At 50.0% G+C, this 20,847-nt stretch overlaps 9 protein-coding genes across 9 annotated transcripts; 3 read left to right on the top strand and 6 right to left on the bottom strand.

The window, feature by feature from the left end:
* Positions 1-243: 243 nt before the first annotated feature.
* On the bottom strand, positions 244-926 carry N7481_001283 (GNAT family N-acetyltransferase; the record flags this gene model as incomplete). Its single annotated transcript, XM_057260502.1, has 3 exons — positions 244-564; positions 585-663; positions 721-926. 3 exons carry the CDS (start codon positions 924-926, stop codon positions 244-246), a joined length of 606 nt encoding a protein of 201 aa, XP_057128334.1.
* Positions 927-3,854: 2,928 nt separating this feature from the next.
* On the bottom strand, positions 3,855-4,182 carry N7481_001282 (uncharacterized protein; the record flags this gene model as incomplete). The annotated part of the gene is made up of 2 exons (XM_057260501.1): positions 3,855-4,118; positions 4,171-4,182. The coding sequence occupies 2 exons, from the start codon at positions 4,180-4,182 to the stop codon at positions 3,855-3,857; spliced, it is 276 nt and encodes a 91-aa protein (XP_057128333.1).
* Positions 4,183-5,063: 881 nt separating this feature from the next.
* N7481_001281 (uncharacterized protein) lies at positions 5,064-5,772 on the bottom strand (the record flags this gene model as incomplete). The annotated part of the gene is made up of 4 exons (XM_057260500.1): positions 5,064-5,189; positions 5,252-5,371; positions 5,428-5,550; positions 5,611-5,772. The coding sequence occupies 4 exons, from the start codon at positions 5,770-5,772 to the stop codon at positions 5,064-5,066; spliced, it is 531 nt and encodes a 176-aa protein (XP_057128332.1).
* A 1,179-nt stretch (positions 5,773-6,951) lies between these two features.
* Positions 6,952-7,189, bottom strand: N7481_001280 (uncharacterized protein; the record flags this gene model as incomplete). The annotated part of the gene is made up of 2 exons (XM_057260499.1): positions 6,952-7,132; positions 7,176-7,189. The coding sequence occupies 2 exons, from the start codon at positions 7,187-7,189 to the stop codon at positions 6,952-6,954; spliced, it is 195 nt and encodes a 64-aa protein (XP_057128331.1).
* A 2,680-nt stretch (positions 7,190-9,869) lies between these two features.
* Positions 9,870-13,100, top strand: N7481_001279 (Zn(II)2Cys6 transcription factor; the record flags this gene model as incomplete). The annotated part of the gene is made up of 7 exons (XM_057260498.1): positions 9,870-10,874; positions 10,933-11,090; positions 11,165-11,623; positions 11,712-11,726; positions 11,802-12,112; positions 12,219-12,445; positions 12,573-13,100. The coding sequence occupies 7 exons, from the start codon at positions 9,870-9,872 to the stop codon at positions 13,098-13,100; spliced, it is 2,703 nt and encodes a 900-aa protein (XP_057128330.1).
* A 964-nt stretch (positions 13,101-14,064) lies between these two features.
* On the bottom strand, positions 14,065-15,063 carry N7481_001278 (Gfo/Idh/MocA family protein; the record flags this gene model as incomplete). Its single annotated transcript, XM_057260497.1, has 1 exon — positions 14,065-15,063. One exon carries the CDS (start codon positions 15,061-15,063, stop codon positions 14,065-14,067), a length of 999 nt encoding a protein of 332 aa, XP_057128329.1.
* A 350-nt stretch (positions 15,064-15,413) lies between these two features.
* On the top strand, positions 15,414-17,198 carry N7481_001277 (Gfo/Idh/MocA family protein; the record flags this gene model as incomplete). The annotated part of the gene is made up of 13 exons (XM_057260496.1): positions 15,414-15,443; positions 15,493-15,528; positions 15,588-15,706; positions 15,757-15,813; positions 15,878-15,887; positions 15,941-16,151; positions 16,196-16,221; positions 16,275-16,326; positions 16,381-16,609; positions 16,668-16,692; positions 16,754-16,836; positions 16,886-17,058; positions 17,110-17,198. The coding sequence occupies 13 exons, from the start codon at positions 15,414-15,416 to the stop codon at positions 17,196-17,198; spliced, it is 1,140 nt and encodes a 379-aa protein (XP_057128328.1).
* Positions 17,199-17,784: 586 nt separating this feature from the next.
* On the bottom strand, positions 17,785-19,250 carry N7481_001276 (neuraminidase; the record flags this gene model as incomplete). The annotated part of the gene is made up of 5 exons (XM_057260495.1): positions 17,785-17,890; positions 17,965-18,147; positions 18,201-18,532; positions 18,618-18,978; positions 19,045-19,250. The coding sequence occupies 5 exons, from the start codon at positions 19,248-19,250 to the stop codon at positions 17,785-17,787; spliced, it is 1,188 nt and encodes a 395-aa protein (XP_057128327.1).
* A 279-nt stretch (positions 19,251-19,529) lies between these two features.
* Positions 19,530-19,992, top strand: N7481_001275 (uncharacterized protein; the record flags this gene model as incomplete). The annotated part of the gene is made up of 2 exons (XM_057260494.1): positions 19,530-19,590; positions 19,685-19,992. 2 exons carry the CDS (start codon positions 19,530-19,532, stop codon positions 19,990-19,992), a joined length of 369 nt encoding a protein of 122 aa, XP_057128326.1.
* Between the last annotated feature and the right edge of the window lie 855 nt (positions 19,993-20,847).

Raw genomic sequence — 20,847 nt, 5'->3', positions numbered from 1 at the left:
CGTACATGTACAGTGTGCCATTTCCTGGAACGAACTTGGAGCCTTGCTAAGGCCTTTCGTAACTAGTACTGTACAATGTGACATCTGAAACTTCTGAGGCTAACTAGTAATTTATAAATATTCTTAGAATTATTTTCTTCGGTACAGTAACCACCTGCTTTCGCAACAAAAAGATGAAAAAATTGCAGTATAACGATTTGATCAGAGAAGCGAAGTAGTTTTGAACTGCATTTTGTACAGTAATCAAGTTCGGCGGAAAGAGCCAAGCGAGCAACGCTGGATTCCATTACCATCGAAATTGAGTGGGTCAAGCCACTTCGCAAAAGCATCTTGTAAAGCAGGCCATTCCGAGTCAATCATTGAGAACCAAGCCGTATCACGGTTGCTACCTTTCACAACCATATGCTGGCGGAAGACACCTTCAGCCGTGAACCCAAAACGAGCCGCAGCCCGCTTGGAGAGGTTATTAAGGTCATTACATTTCCACTCAAGACGACGGAAATGTAGATCTTCGAATACAGCACGTGCCGTCAGGTAGAAAGTCTCTGTCGCGGCTGTTGTGCGCTGGAGAAGGGGGAGAACACAATATATCCAATCTCCACCACACGGTTCTCCAAGTCAATACGCATAAGACTGAAGAATCCTACTGCTTTCCGCTGGGCCCTGTCTACTACTGCGTAGAATACTGAGCCTTAGTCTTGAGTTAAGCTTCCGATAAACTCAGTGAAAGATTTCTTATCTTGAAAAGGCCCGGCGGGAAGGTAGGTCCAGAGGCCATAGTGTTCTGGTTGTCCTAAGCTGGCGTAAAGATCGTCGATATACTTCGCATCAAGTGGTTCGACAAGCACATAACGGCCGGTGAACGTTGTCTGAGGTGGTAGTTTGGCGTAGGCTCTATGGACAGGGAAGCCAACGTGGCCATGCATTTCGTCAAGGGCAGTTGGAGGTCGTAGGCTGTGTCGAACCCAAAATGACGACTTAGTAGTAGAGCAAGTGCGTAGACTGACAATGTTGCAAATATTTTGTGTCAAAGAGGACAGATACTACTATAGGCAACTAGTAGCGTCGGTCGAACGGGGAAACAATAGTCGGTTTAGAGCTATTTGGTGTACAGAACAACAAAATAGAATCGCAGCTGGTCTGAATTGATATATCGTCCCTTTGGTGCAATACATATTTAGCGGATGATGACGATGACTCATCGGTTATCTAAAGGCGGTTTTGCCGAAATTTCCCCTAGATGAGAAATAAAATAGATCAGCGCGTAATTTATCCTTCGGGAATGAAGGTGGAAGAGCGTTGAGGTATAACTGATTTCTACTGCTGGTCTACATTAGTGTGAAATCAGATTTAACCCTACAGTACTCGATATTTATTCCCAAACCTAGCTCGAAACGAGATTGTGTACTTTTAGTCATTCCCCAATGATACTAGTACATGTTGGGCCGTACTGTAGCCATTGGTCAATATAAATGACTCATCTTTTTGGTACTGTAATTCGTGTCCTCTCTATTCGCTTTACCTGTCATATCCAAACCGAGTCATGACTAATCACATAGGAAGCGCCGAAGCGGCCGCTCTCCGTTGCTTCATCCAGAGACTGAAGTATTCTACTCGAAGTATTATATGTATGATGTTGTAACTTGAAATGTACAGAAAGATCAATAATCCGAGGTTTTTCCTAATACAAACTAGTGTGCTTACTTAAACGCATTCGAAAAACAGTTTAAGAGTGAAAGTGGTGGCACCGGTTTCGGGACTAGTAATGCTTGTACGCCTTTCACTGCGATGGAACGTTCTATTGGGAAGATCGGCATAGGTTACATAAGCGTTTGAGACAAGCCTGACCTCTTTATCAGGGCGGCAGATTAGAGTAAGCTATATAAGTAGGGAATTAATCGGTGACTATAGGAATTTATTCCTAAGAATCCATCAGTTAATGCCCTTGGCATATACTAGAACTGTAGAGCTAGAGATACCTTATTCTGAACCAATAGATCTATGGCAACGGTAATTAAATCAGGAATAACTCGATCACCAGCTGCCAAGACTGTAGGGATATAGGGTCTTGTAGTCATATCCAGGATCAGTCTTGGAGCAAGAAGACAAGAACGTAATGAAACAACTTGAATCTACCTGCAAGGGCCGGCGCAGACGCCGGAGGTAAGTCTAGGTAGGGGATTTGGCGACAGTATCGCCTGCGGGAAGCCAGGTTCAACCAACGTAGAATAGACAGTTGACGGGGTAAAATAGGAGGGGGGAGGGAAGTGAGGATAGGGTGGGGCCAATTAAGATAGTAGCACCGGGGGCGGGCAAAAGCCAAAAACATTATTGTGACGATTTAGTAAATTATACCAGGGAGGAGGGAAAGGACATAGATGTAAGGCTGACAGGATAGGTGGAAGGCATCTAAGATGTAGGGAATCAGGCTGTACAGAACCATAGCGGTAATCTAATGGGGAAGGTTAAGATATCAAGGAGAAAGAATTCCAGAACAGAAGTAGTCGAAAGGTATAGCTGGGTTAAATCCTAGAAAAGAATATATCAATATCAAATAAGAATATGTTAATATATCTCCGTTATATCTATATATATAGCAGGCATATCAAGAATACAAAGTATGTAATAGAAGGTTTTAAATAGCCCTGAAGGCTTTAATAGGTAGAAGCAGTAAATCCCTAAACAAAATAGTATAGGTAAAAAGAAGCAGTATATCTAAACACATCAGAGTTAATTAACCAACCAGATAAAGCTCTTAAAGGAGTACGTAGCAGAACTATGTACACAATGGGTATGAGTATAGAACGAATAAAAAGGAAGCATAAGGCACAGATACTAGGGTTAGAGAGTCAGCTGTTAGGGTTATAGTAGAATGGCCCAATAATTAAGGATAAAACCCACCAACACTTAACTGAACTGGACATTGCTCGAACAGCAATCAGAAGATGGCGGGGAATGAAAAGGTAGCGAATCAGAGAAAGGCAGTGGATCGACGTAGCGAATGAGAAGCCATAATTTGGCTAACAACAGCCAAAAAATAAAAGTTTTCAGAACAGGGGTATCACCGCGGGCGGAGAATCCCTTTCTCTCACTTCGTTCGTTCAGGGCATGCCTGAACTGATATGGACTCGAGCACAGAAACTTAAGATTCACCGTCGCCACTATCTGTTAGACTGTTTCCAACCCCGACATCTCGATTCCACGTCTCTGACCCAGGTATGCTGTACTACATTTCCAGGGATGGATTCGACTTGAAAATAGTCTTTCCTGTCGTATACTTTGCGTTAAAAGGCCCTCGCACCCATTTAATGAGATCGTGATTCCTTCCAAACATCAATCTTTGCTTTGAAAGACTCGGCTATGGAATATGCCGGTCTTTGTTTTTTTTTTTACTTTTTTTCTTTTCTTTTTTTTTTTTTGGATAGAAACATAGATGAAAACACTCAACTGCTTTCGCAATTCCATCGAGCAAGGCCCTATTCCGAGATGGCCTGTCATTCCTTGCGGTGAGACTTCAGGAGCAATGAGTATGTTAGTTAAGTATTCCACACTCTGTGGCTGTCTTCGGTCAGGCCATCGCCATTGCCTGCGTATGTCCAATATATACATTCGGAGTCCGAGACAACACCTAGCTACTGCTACACATATAGACAACTGCGATGCCTTCTCCTTTGACCTCCTCCCGCACCGGGTGTCCTTCATCAGAGACCCACTCCTTTCATCCCACCAGATAGGGTAGATGATCCCAGCACGTGAGATTCACAATCACCTATAGAAGAGTACTTTGTGCCTTCGCAAGGCGTTAGCTAACCAGGCCCGGTCCTTGAGCCACCCGATCTACTGACTAGTAGTCATCATGCCTTAGGTAGGACATTCTGCGTTTGGGAAACGACAGCCTCCAGGGGAAGATGCTTCATGAGCAGAGCTGTATCCCAGTAGAGCCAAACCTCCTTAAAATTTATTCCGTGCACAGCATCGGCGAAGTCAGTAGGGCCGATAATAGATATCCAGCTAAGTGGGATGCTGACAGTCGGCTCTTCGGTGTCGTTTCCAGAACGCCAGATATTGCGGGTCCATTGGGTCATGATAGTGGTGGTACCATCCTCATTCTTGACCTCCTAGGGGCTGTGGACCGGTCGCATCCCAGGTAGAAGCGGAAACACAACTTACCAACTCAGGCATGTTTGGAGAACAAAAGTACACGAAAGGAGATGCGGAATAGAACGAGAAATCTCTTGTTTGATCTGGATTAATGTCTTGATGTTTGTAAGCATCTTTATAGTTGAGAGTTACGCGGACGCCACTACCGGCAGCCGAATGGCCTATTCGGCGATTTCTTGATTATAATACTGCCGAGGCGCAAGCCGTTTATATATTATCGCAATCCATGAGATGTACTGCAAAGCCGAGATTTCAAATTCCGATGACCGTATGTGGGCCAGAATAGCCACCCTCGGGTTCCCGACCCGAGGTCACGCAACGGCGTGTACAGTACTGTAGTGTGTTAGACTTGTTAACAAGGTCGTTCTTGTCGAGCGTACGTGCGTTATTGACAAACTCGAAATGGAATAACCGCCAAAAGCTAATTCGCTATTGATTCCATTTACCTGGCAAAATCTTGGGTCGCAGATTCTTGAGATACATCATTGACGGCTTAGAGATTAACAACATGCCGAGAGTGATTTATTCCGCATATTGTCAACCCCATATTTGACGTTTAGCATGGGCAAAGTAATCATAGGGGTAGCTGATAACAATAGCGAAGCGGGGTTGATGCGCTTTGGGCCATTGATATTAAGCCCCCGGGCGCGGACAAATGCATTAGCCTCCTTTGCAGAGATGAAAATGCCGCCCCCTCATTCCGTCATGTAAAGTACTGCTTTAAAATGATCCAAAGATTCCAACCTTTGGAGTGATGTGCGGAAGTCTCACTATTCAAATCTTTTACTACTACTATATTTAATTTTGAAATCAGACTGCCGACTTCCAAGGTCCCTCGTTCTATGTCGTTATGGCTTCAAACAAATGCGCATTATGGTAATATATTATTAAACCTCAATTAATCAAGGCAAGCCGTAGGTGTAAGCTTTTTTGGTGCTAGTAAGGAGCTTGTCGAGGTCTTTGATGGTGTCGGCCAAGCTACTTCCACAGCTGGGTGCGAGGAGGTCGGTAAGGAGGTCGGCAAATTCCTACAACTGTCAGTACGCCAAACAAAACATCTAGCCTCTGATTCTGAAGTATTTGTACTCACGTCGTTGTTATGCTTTAAGGCACGGAGGTGCGCAGCCATCTGGTAACTTTTCCCAACAAGCTCTACATCGAGTTGCTTTTCTTTGACCGTATTCAGCATATCAGTGGCAGCGGAAGCGTACTAGACATTCTGGGGTTAACATGACTTCGGTATTATTAGAGAGCAGAACAACTTACGTTGGTGAATGAGTTACAAGCGGCCTGTTGTTGGTCGGCAGCCAAGGCTTCTCCCTTCCGGACGAGATCATTCGTTGCTACTCTTTCAGCGTTGTGAAGCAAGTAAAAGCGATCGATAGTATCCTTAGATTCATGGTTAGCATATGACGTAAATTATTGTGATATGTACGTGGGTGAACTAACAGATGCTTTCGAGAGGGCGTTTGTGAGTTCAATGGAGTTTGCGGTTGTTTGCACGTCCTTGGCTAAGACGGTGAAGCCATCAATCCTGCTGACTGCATCCACGGCGAGGGCGGGAGAAGCAACAGCAAGGAGGCCAACAATGGTGCTGAGTTTGAACTGCATTTTAAACGATTTTGTAGTAATGGTGATTGAATAGGGTCGGGAACAGGACTTCGGCTCCTTCTTATAGATGGTTGCCAGGGATCGACACAATTCACCTCCATTGAGGGAGTACATGGAGCGCCATGAGTCCACCAGGCCCAATGAATTTCATACATATGAAGTAAAGATGATCGCTTGTACGAAAAGACTCCATACCAGGGCTTAGTGGATCTTGAGCTGAGCCCGGGCCCCACTCCATAAGTGGATAGATCTTGATCGGGAACTCAACAAAGTTCAGGGGGTGGGAATAGGTCCTCAAATTGAGGACTTCAATACGACAATGAATTAGATGATCGATCGATCTCATTTAATTTCCAATTAGGAGGATAATTATGTATGAAAAGAGCCCGGAAAGGAAGAGCGAAGAACCGGATAAAGCCTTTGAACATGTTCATGCACGGAGGTTTTAGTGGCCCGGAGGTGTGTTGCTGAAAAATCATGATTGGCTAGGCATTTTAATAGTTCAAAACGCACACCCAGCCCCTGTAAAAAGAAAATGCAAGGTTAAAAAGGGGAAATATTGTACAACTAGAGAGCCTCGCTCTAAGCACGTTTTGTATGTCAAGAGACCCTCTCGAGCATATTATTCAACTGCCAGTCACATCTAGATCAATCATAATACGTGCTCATTCAAAATTGCTATATGTTAGAGCCATGTCTCATCTATCGATGAATGAAATGAGGCCAGCACGAGATCCGAATAATCTCCGTGCTAGCGATGATAGCTAGTGTATTTTCAGAAAGTCAAAGGATCGATCTAAGATCTTAAATGTAAGAAGTCGGTGTGGGAAAGGCACTCTATTCATGACCAACCTGTCGATCTTTATCTCTTCTGGTCAGAAATAAGATCGCTAGTATTCAGAGGAGAAAGCACAGACTCCACAACACGAACCGTAGTGGGTACGATCGACACAATAATGTCCCAGAAGAAAATGAAGCGGGCCGGCGATCGATAGTTCGATAGCTGAACTTCGGGAAACTTTTGATCAAATGAAATTAGGCCAGACAGGTGCCAGTGCCCAAGGCTAACGCACTCCCCTTTCCTTGGCAGCTTCCTATAGAAGATTGACTGTTGTTGATCTCTTGCTCAAAGAAGAAGGACTTGATGTTGCTGCTCAGGATTACAGTAGAGAGACAGCATTATACGTTGCAGCTCGGGACGGTCATGAAGAGGTCGGCGAGCGAATTTCCCAGGACCTTCGGGCACAAGCCTACAGTGATTTTAAGAACACCATTGAGGTAGCTGCCAACTACAGCATCAAGACTTTTCTCTAAGGCGAAATCTTGCGAGATAACCGAATGGCAGTAACGGGTTTTGCATCTGGCTTCGAATTCGCCTAAGGGTACCAGGACATTTGACTTACTTGAGATCCTCCATTGTAACTATTACCGAACGTGATTGATAGTACATTTTGGTTTGTGGTGTTTTTGAATTGTTTTCATATACCTCGAAGCGCTTCTAGACTAATTGTCTTTGGATAGTGGCAGACCCTTCCGTTCCTAGTATTTAGCAGCTATAGCCCCAAGCCACCGCAAACAGTGCTCAAGAGCTATCATGAGAATAATGTCTGTTGGCCAGAGGATACTCATGGTCATTGTTCCTTCAAGTGACGCTCTGAGCATATGATGTACACTAGCATGCGGAAGTAAAAAAAGGCCAATGGATATGCCCAAGATCATCGATGGTTACTGCACGAAGAATTGGTCAAGCAATCGCTACTGTGTAAATTCAAGAAGAGCAGCTACATTCACATGAGCAGGATGCTTAATTCTCCATGTGTAGCTCTAGAATATACGACCGGTTGCTAGGTCATTGAAGTAGTAGTTCTCTAGGAGTTCCCACAGTATTCTCTGCCAGGACTCTGGAACTATTTTGGTGAGGTAATTGCAAGAGAGTTTGTCGAAGTGTTGTACGACGATGGAAGAATGTTGATGATGAAGATTGGCGGACTTCGGTGTACCACACTTCTCTCCGCTGCCTCTGCAAAGACTCAAAGGTATTTGCCAATGATAATTATCGCACTTTCACTGCATTCCGCCTCGTAGGCCATTTCAGCCGCAGTCAGTGACTTGATCAATATCATGTCATTAATCATTTGAATTTTCCAGGATGGCAAGTCTGAAGGCATTGCTTTGAGTTTTTGAAATAGTATCAAGTAGCTATTTTGACAGACAATCCGTTAGACTTTCTGATGATACAGAGCCCGGGAGAGAACCAAAGGATAAATCAAATATTGATGTGCTTTGTGGTCATTCTCGAAAGCTGTCATGGCCTACGAACCACTAACATGTCCCTGGGATCCGATCTGGATTCCTGTTCTTTCCCACTTCTCAAAATAAAGGATGGGGAGTGTGGAGGACATCACTTCGACAATTATTGTAACTTTCACTGGATTGTCCTCAGAGAGGAAAATGTCAGTCTATTGGGGATGAATCCTGCAATAAATTATCTTATTCCGTACCAAATTTCATTGTCTGCGCAGTAAAGAATTTTCCATTACCAAAGTTGATATTTTGGCCTTGGCCGCTATTGATAGACTGATACCCTGTTGCTCCAGAGGCGATATTCTGGGTGGAATTTGACACTGCCTCAAAAACGTACAGATGACTGTACGTTTGACATCTGTTTGACTACCTCCTCCAGCTGGACTATCTGGCTCTGCGTTGCTGTCTTGAACAATTGGTTGGCAGCTAATGCATTCAGACCTCTCAGGATACCTTGCATCAAGGTCTCCACCCGGTGTGCTTTGACCAGTCGGAGCAGAAATATACGATAGAAGTTGAGCGCGGATTTGTTCTTTTCATTGTTTAACCCCTGTTCAATTTTCGCAAAGATTTACTGCAGCATTTTGGCCTTCTCTTCACAGCCACTGATCAAAGGCCGTAGGGCTTCTTTGGATAAATCATCCAAAGACAGGCCTTGAGGCTGAGAATAAGCAAGATGTAGAGTATGCTGCGCTAGAGGAAGCGTCCGGTTCACTTCAATGAGGTCATTCGGAAGGCCCTTAAGGTGTTGGATTGCTTTGTATGTCGAAGAGACGCCTTGAATGATTGTGGGTGAGTGTCTCCGGAGCTGGAGTTTTCAGGACGACGAGATACAACGCGTGTTCCATCTTATATTTATCGCAGTCGGTGCCAACAAGATTATTCTTGTCGGCTTGGGGTAGCAACGCCATCCGTGGCTTTTGCCGACTTCGGTCAGAGCCAATAGGATCCGAGCCTATGTAAAACTTAGCCAAGCAACAGTACGATTGTGAGTCGATACTTAAGGATTAGCTAGTGGTGCACGGGAGACGCTGATTCCGGCCTTCTCAGTACATATCGGAGTTGTACTTGATAACAAAGGTATGTTTACCGACTGTTTAACCACTAACCGAGTGACCAGCTAGCGAATGCGTAACACATGGTCCTCGCCACAGATTAATGTATAAACCAGAGCATAAAGTCAAGCACTTTTAATGCAAAGTCAGATTATCTTCGTCTATCAACTACGACGTCGCCTACGTCTAGGGCACGCTTAAGGAATCTAACCTCGTTTTACCTATAACGGTAGTAGCCTCTATTTAAGCACTTCGGTGGCGCCATATTACGATCCGAACTGAGCCCCAAATGAATCCGAAGTTGAGGTCGGCTGATCGGCCCTGTGGCCGACTTCAACTCGGCTGCGTAACAAGAAGGGCCCCGGATCACGTGACTATATGATCCAACTGAGTGCTCGACCTCAGTCTCAGTTAGGCCTGAGCAAGACAGATCACTGTAACAACAGTACGAGTATCCTTAGTATATAGGAACTCAAGAAGACCATCGGTATTCTTGTGTTCAACTCATTGTTCATAGTGACTGTTTGGAACCCGACTTCTTCGTCACTTGACTTACACTCACGTGACGGTAGGCACTTAGGTCATCAGACCTAATATATCACACCTCCGGATGTCCACCTTCCCCGCCTAGTGCCTCACGTCCACGAGGTGCAGGTGCCTGAGCGCGGGTTTGTGCTTGAGCAGGAAGTTCTGGGCTTTCATCAATCACATGTCCACATCAGTACAGAGTTGTTCAGCATGTTGTCACCCGCGCGTCCCTGCCCGGCAGATGGCGATGACGCGTCGGACCTTGCTCGAGTGCGTGGTGACGGTGACGACGACCGAGGCGAGCCCCCGAGAAGCAAGAGGGCGCGAACTCAAGAGCGTAGAGCGATGCAGGCATGCTTTCGATGTCGCAAACAAAAGCTACGCTGTCTTGGTCGCCGGCCATGTGTAAGATGCGTCAAGGCGAACAAAGAATGCGATTTCGGCAAAGGGAACGCGGGCAACATCGCTCACCCTCCGAATGTCACCGTCGGCACCGCACAACACCACGAACAACAGCATCAACAAGAGCGTAGAGCGATGCAGGCATGCTTTCGATGTCGCAAACAGAAGCTACGCTGTCTTGGTGGCCGGCCATGCGTAAGATGCGTCAAGGCGAACCAAGAATGTGATTTCGGCAAACCGGGACAAGCGCCCGCCGCCCCGAACTCAAGCACAAACACGAACAGGAAGGTGGTTGAGGATGGAGATGGGGTGGCGGCTGGAGCTAGATTGGAGTACCTGGAAAGCCGCGTCGTCAACCTGTTGGCTGGACTGAGACGAGCCCGGCGCCAGCGGGGCCGATCTTCTGCCTGCTCCGCCCGCAGCTTCCCCCCGCAGCTCCCCCCCGCAGCTCCCCCCGCAGCTCCCCCCGCAGCTCCGTCTTTAGCCCCGCTCGCCGCTCCAGTGGTAGCCCCCGTCACGGCTCCTGCTGCTGCTCTCCCGGCCTTTACGAATACTTCTACACTTCCTCTGCTCTCCACGTCCGGTCCTCCAACAACCCAGGGGCTAGGGCAGGTGAGGTTTGGCAATTCGCCAGAAATCAACTTGATCTCGCCGCATTCCTATTCCAGCCGACCCGAGACAATATCGCCATCAAGAGAATACGACGCAGGGGGGCGCGAAAAGCATAAGGATAACCAGGAGGAGGCCGAGGAGAGGCTGGCTTCGGCCACCAGGGATGGATTTGAGCCCCCCTTTCAGGCGCTGGTATACCAGGTAAGTCTGTCCGACGGGTTTTCCTGTGTGAAAGGTAGTAGTCGCTGACTCGGCCAAGCCATCGGTCTGGGAGAACCGGGAAGGATCAAAGCGGAGCTCGCCTCTCCCTGATGAACAACCAGTGCACCCTGCCCCCATACCACAATGGGGCGCACGAGACGAGCCAGTCACCTCGGGTGTGATCGACCTTGACACGGCCAGAACCTTGTACACATTGTCAGTGATCCGGCGCCCCTCTCTCCACCTTCCCGACTTCATAAGCGACCACGCCGCTGACATTTGGGCCCTAGTTTTATGAATCATTGCCACCCCTTTTTGCCCATTGTCGACATCACCCTTCCCGACCCTTTTACCTCAGTCCAGCGCTATCCGTCACTCTTCTCCGCAATCTTGGCAATCTCCGCCCGGTTCTACCTCCGTCACTCGACCACATCGCACATTATCGACTCTTCTGTCCCAGCGGCCCTCGCCGATATAGCCGAATCTCACCTCGCCCATACCTTGCTCCGGAAAAGACATACCTTGGCAGATGTGCAGGCCATCTTGCTGCTTGCGGCTTGGGGATTACAGAGTGGTGGAAAAGGGCCCGACGCGTGGGTCTTGACGGGGCATGCGGCGCGTGTGTCTAGGAGGCTGGGGATACATCGGGCCGTTGGGCAGGCTGTGGCTGCGACCAAGAGGGACGGCTCACAGCTCGAGGCTCCGGTTGATGAGGTGGATGCGGCCGTGCGGCGACAATGGAGGACGTGGTATGTGGCTACTCTGACCTGACTATACCCTTTGGGAAGGAACATAAAGATCCCGTGGACGGGCGCCGGCTGACATCGTTTGTTACAGGCTGGCTTGGTTCAGGTACATCCCTCTCCTGAGTCCTGTTGATATCTGATCGGATACGAGACACGCACGTGAATGACTGACTCGGTGTAGCTTCGATTCCTTCCTTTCATTCGGGTTCGGTCGACCTCAATCCACCCAGTTCGAGTCCATCGACGATCAAGCTTTCCTCAAAGCCCGCCTATCTCAACCGCTCCCCCGGCCAGGCACTCCAGCCGGCTTGTCGCTGTATGGCGACGCGTATATTGCAGCGACGGCTCGATTGGCTCAGATCGCTCGATCATTCGTCTTGTGGGTAGAGGAGCAAGAGCCAGTTGGGTCTCTGGACGGCCAGTCTTTGTTGTCGATGTTGTCGAGTTTGAACGGAAGGTTAGACGACTGGTGCAAGCTCTGGGTCTGGCCCGGTACGTCTCTCTCTCCCTCCTCTGAGTGTTGTTTCGTGCGGAGACTGGGCACTTGGGAGCCGAAGGATGGCGGGATGTCTGTCGTCGTATCAGGCTGACGTTACAGGATCGTCTCATGCGCTTTATCTCGGCGCGTCAGCACGTATAGCCCGACTGCAGGCCGAGCACCTTCGCCTGAGCATCAATGCCATGGCTCTCCGCTCGTCGACCCGCAGCGACGGTCACGAGAGCAGCGTCACATACCTTCGCAAAGCGCTCAACGCAGCGACAAGCACGATCCAAACACATTTCGAATCGAGTCAGACCGATCTCGCTCTGAGCTTTGCTACGGACGTGAGTTTGCGCTCTTCCCTGCTCACCTGATCTCCCTCCTCCTCAGTCTACCGCCCCCTCATGGCGTCGTCGTGCCTTGCCGTAGTCCGAATATCATACGGGCTCCTTGCTGACTGCGTTATTATAGTACATGACCATGGCCTTTGCCCAAGCTGCAGTCTTTCTGATCCGCTTGACAAAGGCATCCCCCTTCGTCCAGCAGGTAGTCTCGCTCGACCCCGCAGTCGTCAGCCATTACCTCACCATGTCGGTCGACCTGCTCGAACTGGGCGACATGTCGGAAACGCGCTTGTCAGCCTACTTTGCACGGACTATCCGAGGAATTTCGCGTGCCGCAGGACTCGCTATTCGTCCTGACGATTCCACGACTACAGCCGGTGTGGCTGAGGACGGACGAGGAGATCAGCCTTATGTGCCCGAGCAGTCAATGTTGCTGGTGAGCGCGGATGGTGTAGGCGACGCCGGACTCTACGACGCCGACACGTTCTGGGCGGGACATGATCCATTCGACTTGAGCTGCGTGCTCGGCCTGTCGGGTGTTGGTGTGGCGCAGGATACGGAGTGGCTCGACCCGGCTCTGGGGAATCTGGGGTCCTTCACTCGACCTGCAACGCCTGGGAATATGATCTTTGGTACCGGGGAAGGATCTGTCTGACGTCGGGAACCATGTCGGCAGACCAGTCCTCTTCCGTGGGTCATTTGCATTACATACATACGTGGACGGTGCAATATGCACGTGGCCGCCGCGGTCATACGTAGTCCCAAACCCCCCTCAAGACTATCCCCCCTTCGTATCTCAAGTCATGTAGGACAGCCCCGGTGTACAACATCCGTCTCCCATACCGTCCCAAATGTCAAGATGCAGAGCGGCGGTGTTTCGCGGAAAAACACCCATCTATACGCACGTCATAATGCCAGACAGTAATGATCGGCGCAGCGGGCCGCGGAATCGGCCCGATGCCGAATTTCGCCTACTTTGAGCGGGGGAGGGGGCTTTCTCGATTGAGTATTTTCGGACATCCCGACTGCGCCTCTTTTGTAACGAGCTACTATGTTGAGCAAGAGTGCAGCGATACTATCGCCCTGGAACGATAGTTGGAGAAAAAGGTTAATGCCGGAAAGTCAAAGAGCAAGACGAACGGCAAGACTGATGGCCATGCCTGAAGATGACTTTCGCTGCGGAGTGAAGGCTAGACAGAGACGACAGAGGTGAGAGCATGAAATTGCTACTCTGTATATATGCATATAGTATATGTATGCAATCATCGGTACCGTGCTCGCGGATTTTGACTACAGCATACGGCACCCTTGTTGCTATCTATCGTCAAGCGCTCGAGGCGACCTGTACCGTTTTGCATTCCCCTGATATAGCGGCATCCACCATTCTGCATTCCTCTGATGTATGAAGATGGAGTCAGGGCGTGTCTATAGGTAACACAACAAGCACTGAACCCTGACAAGAAGATCAAGCAGAGTACAATTTTGCGACAACGATCGTGCTACATTGTCCGACACCTAAAGCTATCTTCAAACAACATTCTTAGCTACAAGCGCAACCTGACGTTCTGGTGTAGTAACTTGATTCTCAACTTCGCCAGCCCATCGAAGAACGGCTTCCCCTAAACCAGCGGTACCGCAATCGGAGCGCCACCCTGCTCGGCTGAACGATATCCCGCCTCAACGACTGACAATGCGCGCAGCGCCTCCTCGAGACCGACAAGCGGCGGCCGGCCTGCGCGGCAACGCGCGAGCGCGTCGCGGAAAAAGACGGGATAGAACTGATCGGTGTTATACTCGACAGTCGTGTGCCGCAGCGCGCCGTCGGCGGACTTGACAACGATCTGATCAGCAAATCCCTGGAGATATGCAGCATCGTGAGAGACCGAAAAGCCGAACTCGCGCTGATCATCGGGCGTGCCGGGGTACAGGTATCCCGTATGGATATGAGCAATCTGGCCAGACGCCATGGTTACTGTAAACATGGCCAATTCGTCAATGTCGATATCTTTGCGGAATGTCTTCGTTTGCGCCGTGACCGAGATGACTCGACTTCCGGTCAGCGATTCTAGGAGATCGAAAAAGTGCACGCCGACGTTGAGGACGGATCCACCGCCAGCCGTGGCTTTCGCAAGCATCCACTTGCAGCCATTTGTTTCGTATCGAGTGGACGATCCGACAATGAAGCGAAACGACAAATGTCGGTAGCCAGTAGGCGACAGCGTACCACTCTGACTGAGCTCGCGCGCTAAGTCGCTCACACGTAGGATAAACGGGACGGCGACAAAGAGGCCAGCCTTGTCCGCTGCTAGACGCAGCGCAGCAACCTCGGCTGTGTTCAGCCCACAGGGCTTTTCAATCAGGAAGGGCCGTCCTTTGTCGATGACCTTGTGGGCGGTCGCCGCCATCTCGGAGTGCCGGCTGAAGATCATCGCGAAATCAAAGTCGAGATCGAGCAATTCGTCGCGCGACAGTAGCGGGCAGTCGAGCCGGCGAGCCATTTCGGGACCCGCAGACCCCTTGTCATCGCAGATGCCAACGAGTGTGATGCCAGGATCGGTCAAGACGGGAATGTAGAGCGGAAAATGCCAGTGGCTAACGTCGAAAATGGCGATTCGCATCATTGATATACGTATAGGTGATGATCTGGTGTATAGCAAAGCCTGGGTATTCCATTCGACTGAGATCAAGTCCGCGAGGAAAGGTGCTGTCGGACCGGTTAATACCGCAGGAAGCAACAAAGCTACAGCTGAGGGGCAGACCGGGATCTCCCCGATATCTCCATTAACCTTATCTCGGCATCGGGCCGATGGTGCGGGGTTGACGGGACTTTTATAATCCCATCCACTTGAACTTGCTTGATATATATCTTGATCCCGAAGGAAATCAGTCATTCTGCCATTTGTGAAAAGCCCAACTCGACGGCTTGCTCACGCGTACTAACATATCAACGGCAGCCCTCTGCGTCAACATGTCCACGAGTCGCGTTATCAATGTCGCTGTAGGTCATCGCGGCAGACACTTTTGACTACCCAGCTCACATAGCGCAGGTTATCGGTGCGGGGGAGATCGCAATGTGCACCCATGTAAGGCTCCCCATGTCTTGTGTGCACTTGCAACCTGTCCAGCTGAATCTGGCCTCTAGCTGCCTACCCTCGGCTTCCTTTCGCACATGTACGAGGTCGCGGCAATAGTGGATGTTTCCAAGCAAGCTTTGGAGCACTGTGCGCGAAAGTTCAACATCCCCCGCACATTCACAGACGTGTAGGTTTGGTCAAATTTGAGGCATTCCCGGGTGCTCACGTCTTCAACAGGTCGGAAATGCTGGCAGCGTGCTCCGACGTGGATGTGGTATTGATCTGTCATTCCGAGTGAGTTGCCCTTCCCGAATGGTGTCGAGTTTGCGCGATTGCTGATACTGAGCTCAACATTCAGCGAATTCCACGTAAGGATATTACCGGCTAGACGTCTCCTAAATATTAGCTCATATAAAGCCAGAGCGTACACGCAGTACAATGTCTGAAAGCCGGCAAGCATCTCTTTGTCGAAAAGCCGATGGCTCAGACCTTGCGAGAAGCGGACGATATCGAGGCCGCACGCCTCGCTTCCGGCAAATTGGTCTTTGTCGGCTACATGAGACGATATGCGACCGCGTTCTTGAGATTTAAGGAGGCCGTGGGCAAACTGGATCCAGCCCAGATAAACTATGGTAGGGCACTTTTTTAGGGTTAAAAACATTGCTGATTGCTCTAGTCCGGTTCCGCAACTTTACATCGAGGGTGAGTAATGTTCACTCGATGCCAATGGTTTCTACACTAATGACCTTTTGTAGGTCAAGGACGGGATTATCTCACAGAGCGGCACCTACTCACAACGTTTCTCGGGTAAGTCTCTCCGAATGCCCCAACGTGTATGATCGGTCCGCTCACTGAGTCCAGATATCCCCGAGGAGGCTTCGGCTAAGAGGCGTCAAGTCGCCACGAGCCAATTCGAGGAGTACACGGGCCTCGACTACAAATCGCCGGTCGCGCAGTACATTCGGGCTTGCAAGTTCCACATCTCCCCGCACGACCTAAGCCTCATGCGAGAGCTGTTTGGTCTTCCTCGCCATGTCATTGCAGCCGTGCCAAGTGCTCGAGGGAACTTTTTGTCCATTATGCTGCAGTAGTAAGTTAATCCCCAAGCCAAGCCATGGAGCCGGCCCCGTGCTAATCATTACTCGTAGCGACGGCTTTGTTCTTGCATATGAGGTGAGTCTAACGCACAGTATCAAAATCGTGTGCAACGCGTTCAATATCCTGACCTCCGTAGTCTGGCGAGGATGCGGTCTTGTCTGTGGACGCGACCGTCGAGGTCCTGGCTCAGCACCAGCGACTCAAGCTCACCTTCGACTCGTGAGTCTCCTATCCCATTAACCCAGTCAACCGGATTGCTAAGGTTTAGGCCGTATATCAAAGGTTTGCCAATCACCGCGACTACGCTCTCCAGGCACCCCAATGGGGATTTTTCTGAAGAGACAATCCGGCCGACATACGAAGACTACTACACGTTAATGTTCAAAGAGCTGCATCGCTGCCTGAGCGGCGACGCAGAAATCAAGACTACTGTGCTGGACTGTGAGTAGTAGAGCAGACACAACTAGAGCAGTAGACTGACTTCATTCTTAGCTCGGGAGGAAATCAGCATGCTGAGCGACATTCTGAAAGTCTTGGCAGAAGGGTTCGAAAAAAGCCAGGAGATTAGCAGGGACCGGTAGAGTATACTGTCAAAAGTCTATTTCATGTATACATGATCGTCATCGTTCCTGTTGCTGTTGCGGCAATCACTGATGAATCACGTGAAATCTGTATCTAGTATCGGCCACAGCCATTACAATAGCTTCCTCCTTTGTCCCTCATGCTCCGTATTTTCGCGAATGCCACTATTTTGTCGCTCGACACTGCGCTACCTACACATCGTAATCGGGCGCCTCACAATCACATTAGACCAGGCCGAGGATCACTTGACTGTGCGGCTATTCTCTTCACTTGTAATTCCCCCGCTCAGCTCTTAGCCACGGTGAGCAAACGTGTCGACCTTGCCTCCTAGGTCTGCTAGGCCGCAGTCAAGGCGCAGCAGCGTGGTGCTCTGGGAGGCTTACTATCCGTATAAGCTTTGTACAAGTCAAAGCCAAGGCAGGAGTTTGGAGAAGAGTCACCGAGCTCGTAATAACCTGGGACGAGACCCGGGACATGAATGGTAGGAGTTTATATACCCAGGTCAACACCCCTTTGGCACTGTAAAGATCGCTTGACCCGCGCTTGGGTTATATATATATATATACATTAAATCAAGGATTATACTTAACATTCAACGACTCTGGCAATCATAATCCCTCGTCGCTGCCACGTCCACGAGACCCAAACCCCGTCCTCGTCATCTTCCTCCGTAGGCGTCAAGCAAGGGTACCTATGTATGCTAGTCAGCCAACAAACGTCTCCTCATCCCAGCAGCTCGTCAGCGAAAGCCCTCAAGACACTCACGAAAACTCAGATCTCCCGTCGTTCACAATTCCCGTCTCCAAGGCAATGACTCGCTTGAAATCATCAGGCGGAGGCGCGTCCTCGAGCGTTGCCCAAAGCTTCCACGTCTTGCCGTCATCCTCGCTGATCGCAAGGCACAGCGGTGTTCGCGGGCCCCAGTTTTGCGTCTGGTAGTTGCCGGCCCTGTCATTGCGTTAGCTCCTACACTCCCTTGCACGGTCAAAATGCAGACTCACCAGACAACTCGTCCGTCCCGCAAGGTCGTCACGCAATGACCTGAATTGTTGTTGGGCAGCGATGTCCTATACGCTGGCCCCCACGTTCGGCCATAGTCGGTGGAGTCCGCTTGGATAATGCACCCAACACTGGATCGCATCGTCATGTGACAGTGTCCCGGCTTGCCTTTGGACTCCCATATCCCAGGTTGAATGACACCCTCTCCGGGGAAGCTGCCTTCGGCCTTTCCGCGATCAGAGGGAAGCTCGATGAGATCGGACCGGATCCACTTTTCTCCTTGCTTAAAGTCGTCGCCGGGCCTAGGTTTGGGCGCGACGTCAGACCAAGCGTCCTGCAAACGAGGGTGAGCCGTTGCCTTGAGAGGTGGGAGGGAAGTAGGAGGGAAGGGGGGGGGGGATCTGCTAAAGGGAACGCACCCATACACCGTAGGCTTCACTGCCCGGCGGGTTGGTAACCTCGTAGGAGCCCGCCGAGAGCCAATCGCCATTGCTCAATACAATCGGCGGATTCTTCTGCGGCCCTCTACCTCTCTTTCCGCCTGGTCCGGGAACAAGCTCTCTCGGTACAGACCAGGTCTCTCCACCATCGCCGCTGCTTGTCCAGAACGTAACCCAGACGGGAATGGGCGTAAACTTTTTGAAAAAGACGTGAAGTTCTTGCGGCCGAGAGCGGTCCGGGATAAAGAGCACCGGATTCCAGTAGACAATCTCCTCGCCTTCTATATTGCCGGCGATTCCCCGAGGCTTGGTCCAACTGCCATCGGTATTTTTGGAGAACCTGTCCATGTTCTTTAGCCTCAATGCGACTGGTCGCGCGCTTCAAGGTGAGAAAGAGGGCACTGACCAGATCTTTGTGTCTATCGAGCCCTCGTAAGACCCTCCGAACCAAGTCGAATACTTGACACCGCCAGCCACGGCAATGTTGGTGCAGTGGATCGCTGGAGCTCGTTCATCATCCTTGGAGACCGACTCAGGAGTCACTAGCGCTGGTTTGTCGGTGCGAGCGCACTCGGCGTACGCTGGGACTTTGGGAGCGTGCTCTGCGGACATGGCGGCGCAAACAAGTGGGATGAGAGTTCAGAGCAGGTCTTGAGTGTTTACAATCGTTACCGATTGAGACGCGTCACTACCAAATTATACTGCTTCACGCTCGCGGATTTGAGTTAGTCGGCAAGTCTCGGGCCGGCCGAACATCCCGAATCTCACCCCGCACTACGTGCGGGGCTGTCGGTGGGTACCCGATACCGTACTAAACGGGGATTTCTGTTTTATAATCGAAAGAAAGGGCGCATTTCAAGTAAATACCGCGCCTATTTGGCAGATCCATCCATGGCCGCCATTGCGCGCCCGCTGGCGCAACCGGACGACAGCGTGTCGCCGGGAGTGACGCGTCCAAGCCGTTCACGCGCTTCACGCACCGAGGAACGCTGGCAAAAGAGGAAATTTCGAGTCAAGGGCACTGATAAAAACGGGCGATGTCCAAGAGTCTCGGTTGGAAACGATATTGAAGGTCGTCGCCGGCGTGCACAATTCCGTGGACGAACGCTTCGCGCTGGTTCAGGAGGCCATCGACCAGGTAACGGACATTGGGCAAGTGAAGGTGGCCGTGTCAGAAGAGGTCAGGGATGTAGTGCAAGAGCAGCTGAAAGTCACTGTGCAAGGCGAAATTGCACATGCCATTGGGGAAGAAGTCAAAAGAACGGTGCAGCAACGGGCGAGTGAGGTAGTCTGCCGGGAAGTCACGCAAGTCGTGCAGCAAGTAGACCTGTGCATGGGATTCCTACTCCCATAGGTCCCATGGGATAGGATTGAAAGGTCATGTCCATGGGATTCCCATGGGATATACGCTAACTACATAAGGCTAGGGTATCTTTTTGATCTAACCGGAATAGGTAATTTCTGACATTGTATGTAACTTTTGTCAAAATATACATCTGCGTTGAGGGTTCCTACAGCACCACTTCAATATATATTTTGCTCAATTTCACAAAGATATTAATTAACTTATTCTCTTTCAATGAATACTAATCTTTTTTAAAAATAATTATTTAATAAGTCTTGGCAGGTCTACTCCTATGGGATGGGATGGGAATAGTAATTAGTCCCATGGGATCTTGGCAAATGGGATGAGAATCGATTACCACTCCCATGGGTCCCAAATGCACAGGTCTAGCAGCAAGAGATCATGAACATTGGCACCGAAAAAGTCATTATTATCGTTCAACGGCAGGCCAATAGTATCGTTCAGCAACAAGTCAGTAGTATCATACAGGAGCAGGGCACGGCCATCGTCGAAAAGCAGCTATCCAGCATTCACCAGTCGAGCCCGAATCCGTACGCCGCCCGGCAGCCACCCCAGTAACCAGAAGACAATCTTCAACGAGACAACCCCTTTAACTTCCACGGATACGTTGTACTACACCGTGGACGTGCCTAATGTGGAAGAGGCGGAAAGGAACAGCGCGAGCGCAAGCAAGATCAGACACGATATCGAGAAAGAGATGCGTGACAAAGAGGAAGGAGGCAGCTGGCGGTGTGTGGCAGTCACAAAGAACCCCCCCCAACACTGCTCGCATCCGCATCACCCGTCGGGATGAAAGTGAACTTGTACGGGTGAAGACCAAAGTGGCGGGGGCACGTGTGCTGC

Source organism: Penicillium waksmanii (assembly GCF_028829765.1).
Source record: "Penicillium waksmanii strain IBT 27052 chromosome Unknown utg000001l:1.0-4852451.0:1.0-4856178.0, whole genome shotgun sequence".
Taxonomy (NCBI): Eukaryota; Fungi; Ascomycota; class Eurotiomycetes; order Eurotiales; family Aspergillaceae; genus Penicillium; species Penicillium waksmanii.
The sequence above is the reverse complement of the archived record's forward strand: the minus strand, read 5'-3'. Positions and strand labels throughout refer to the sequence as shown.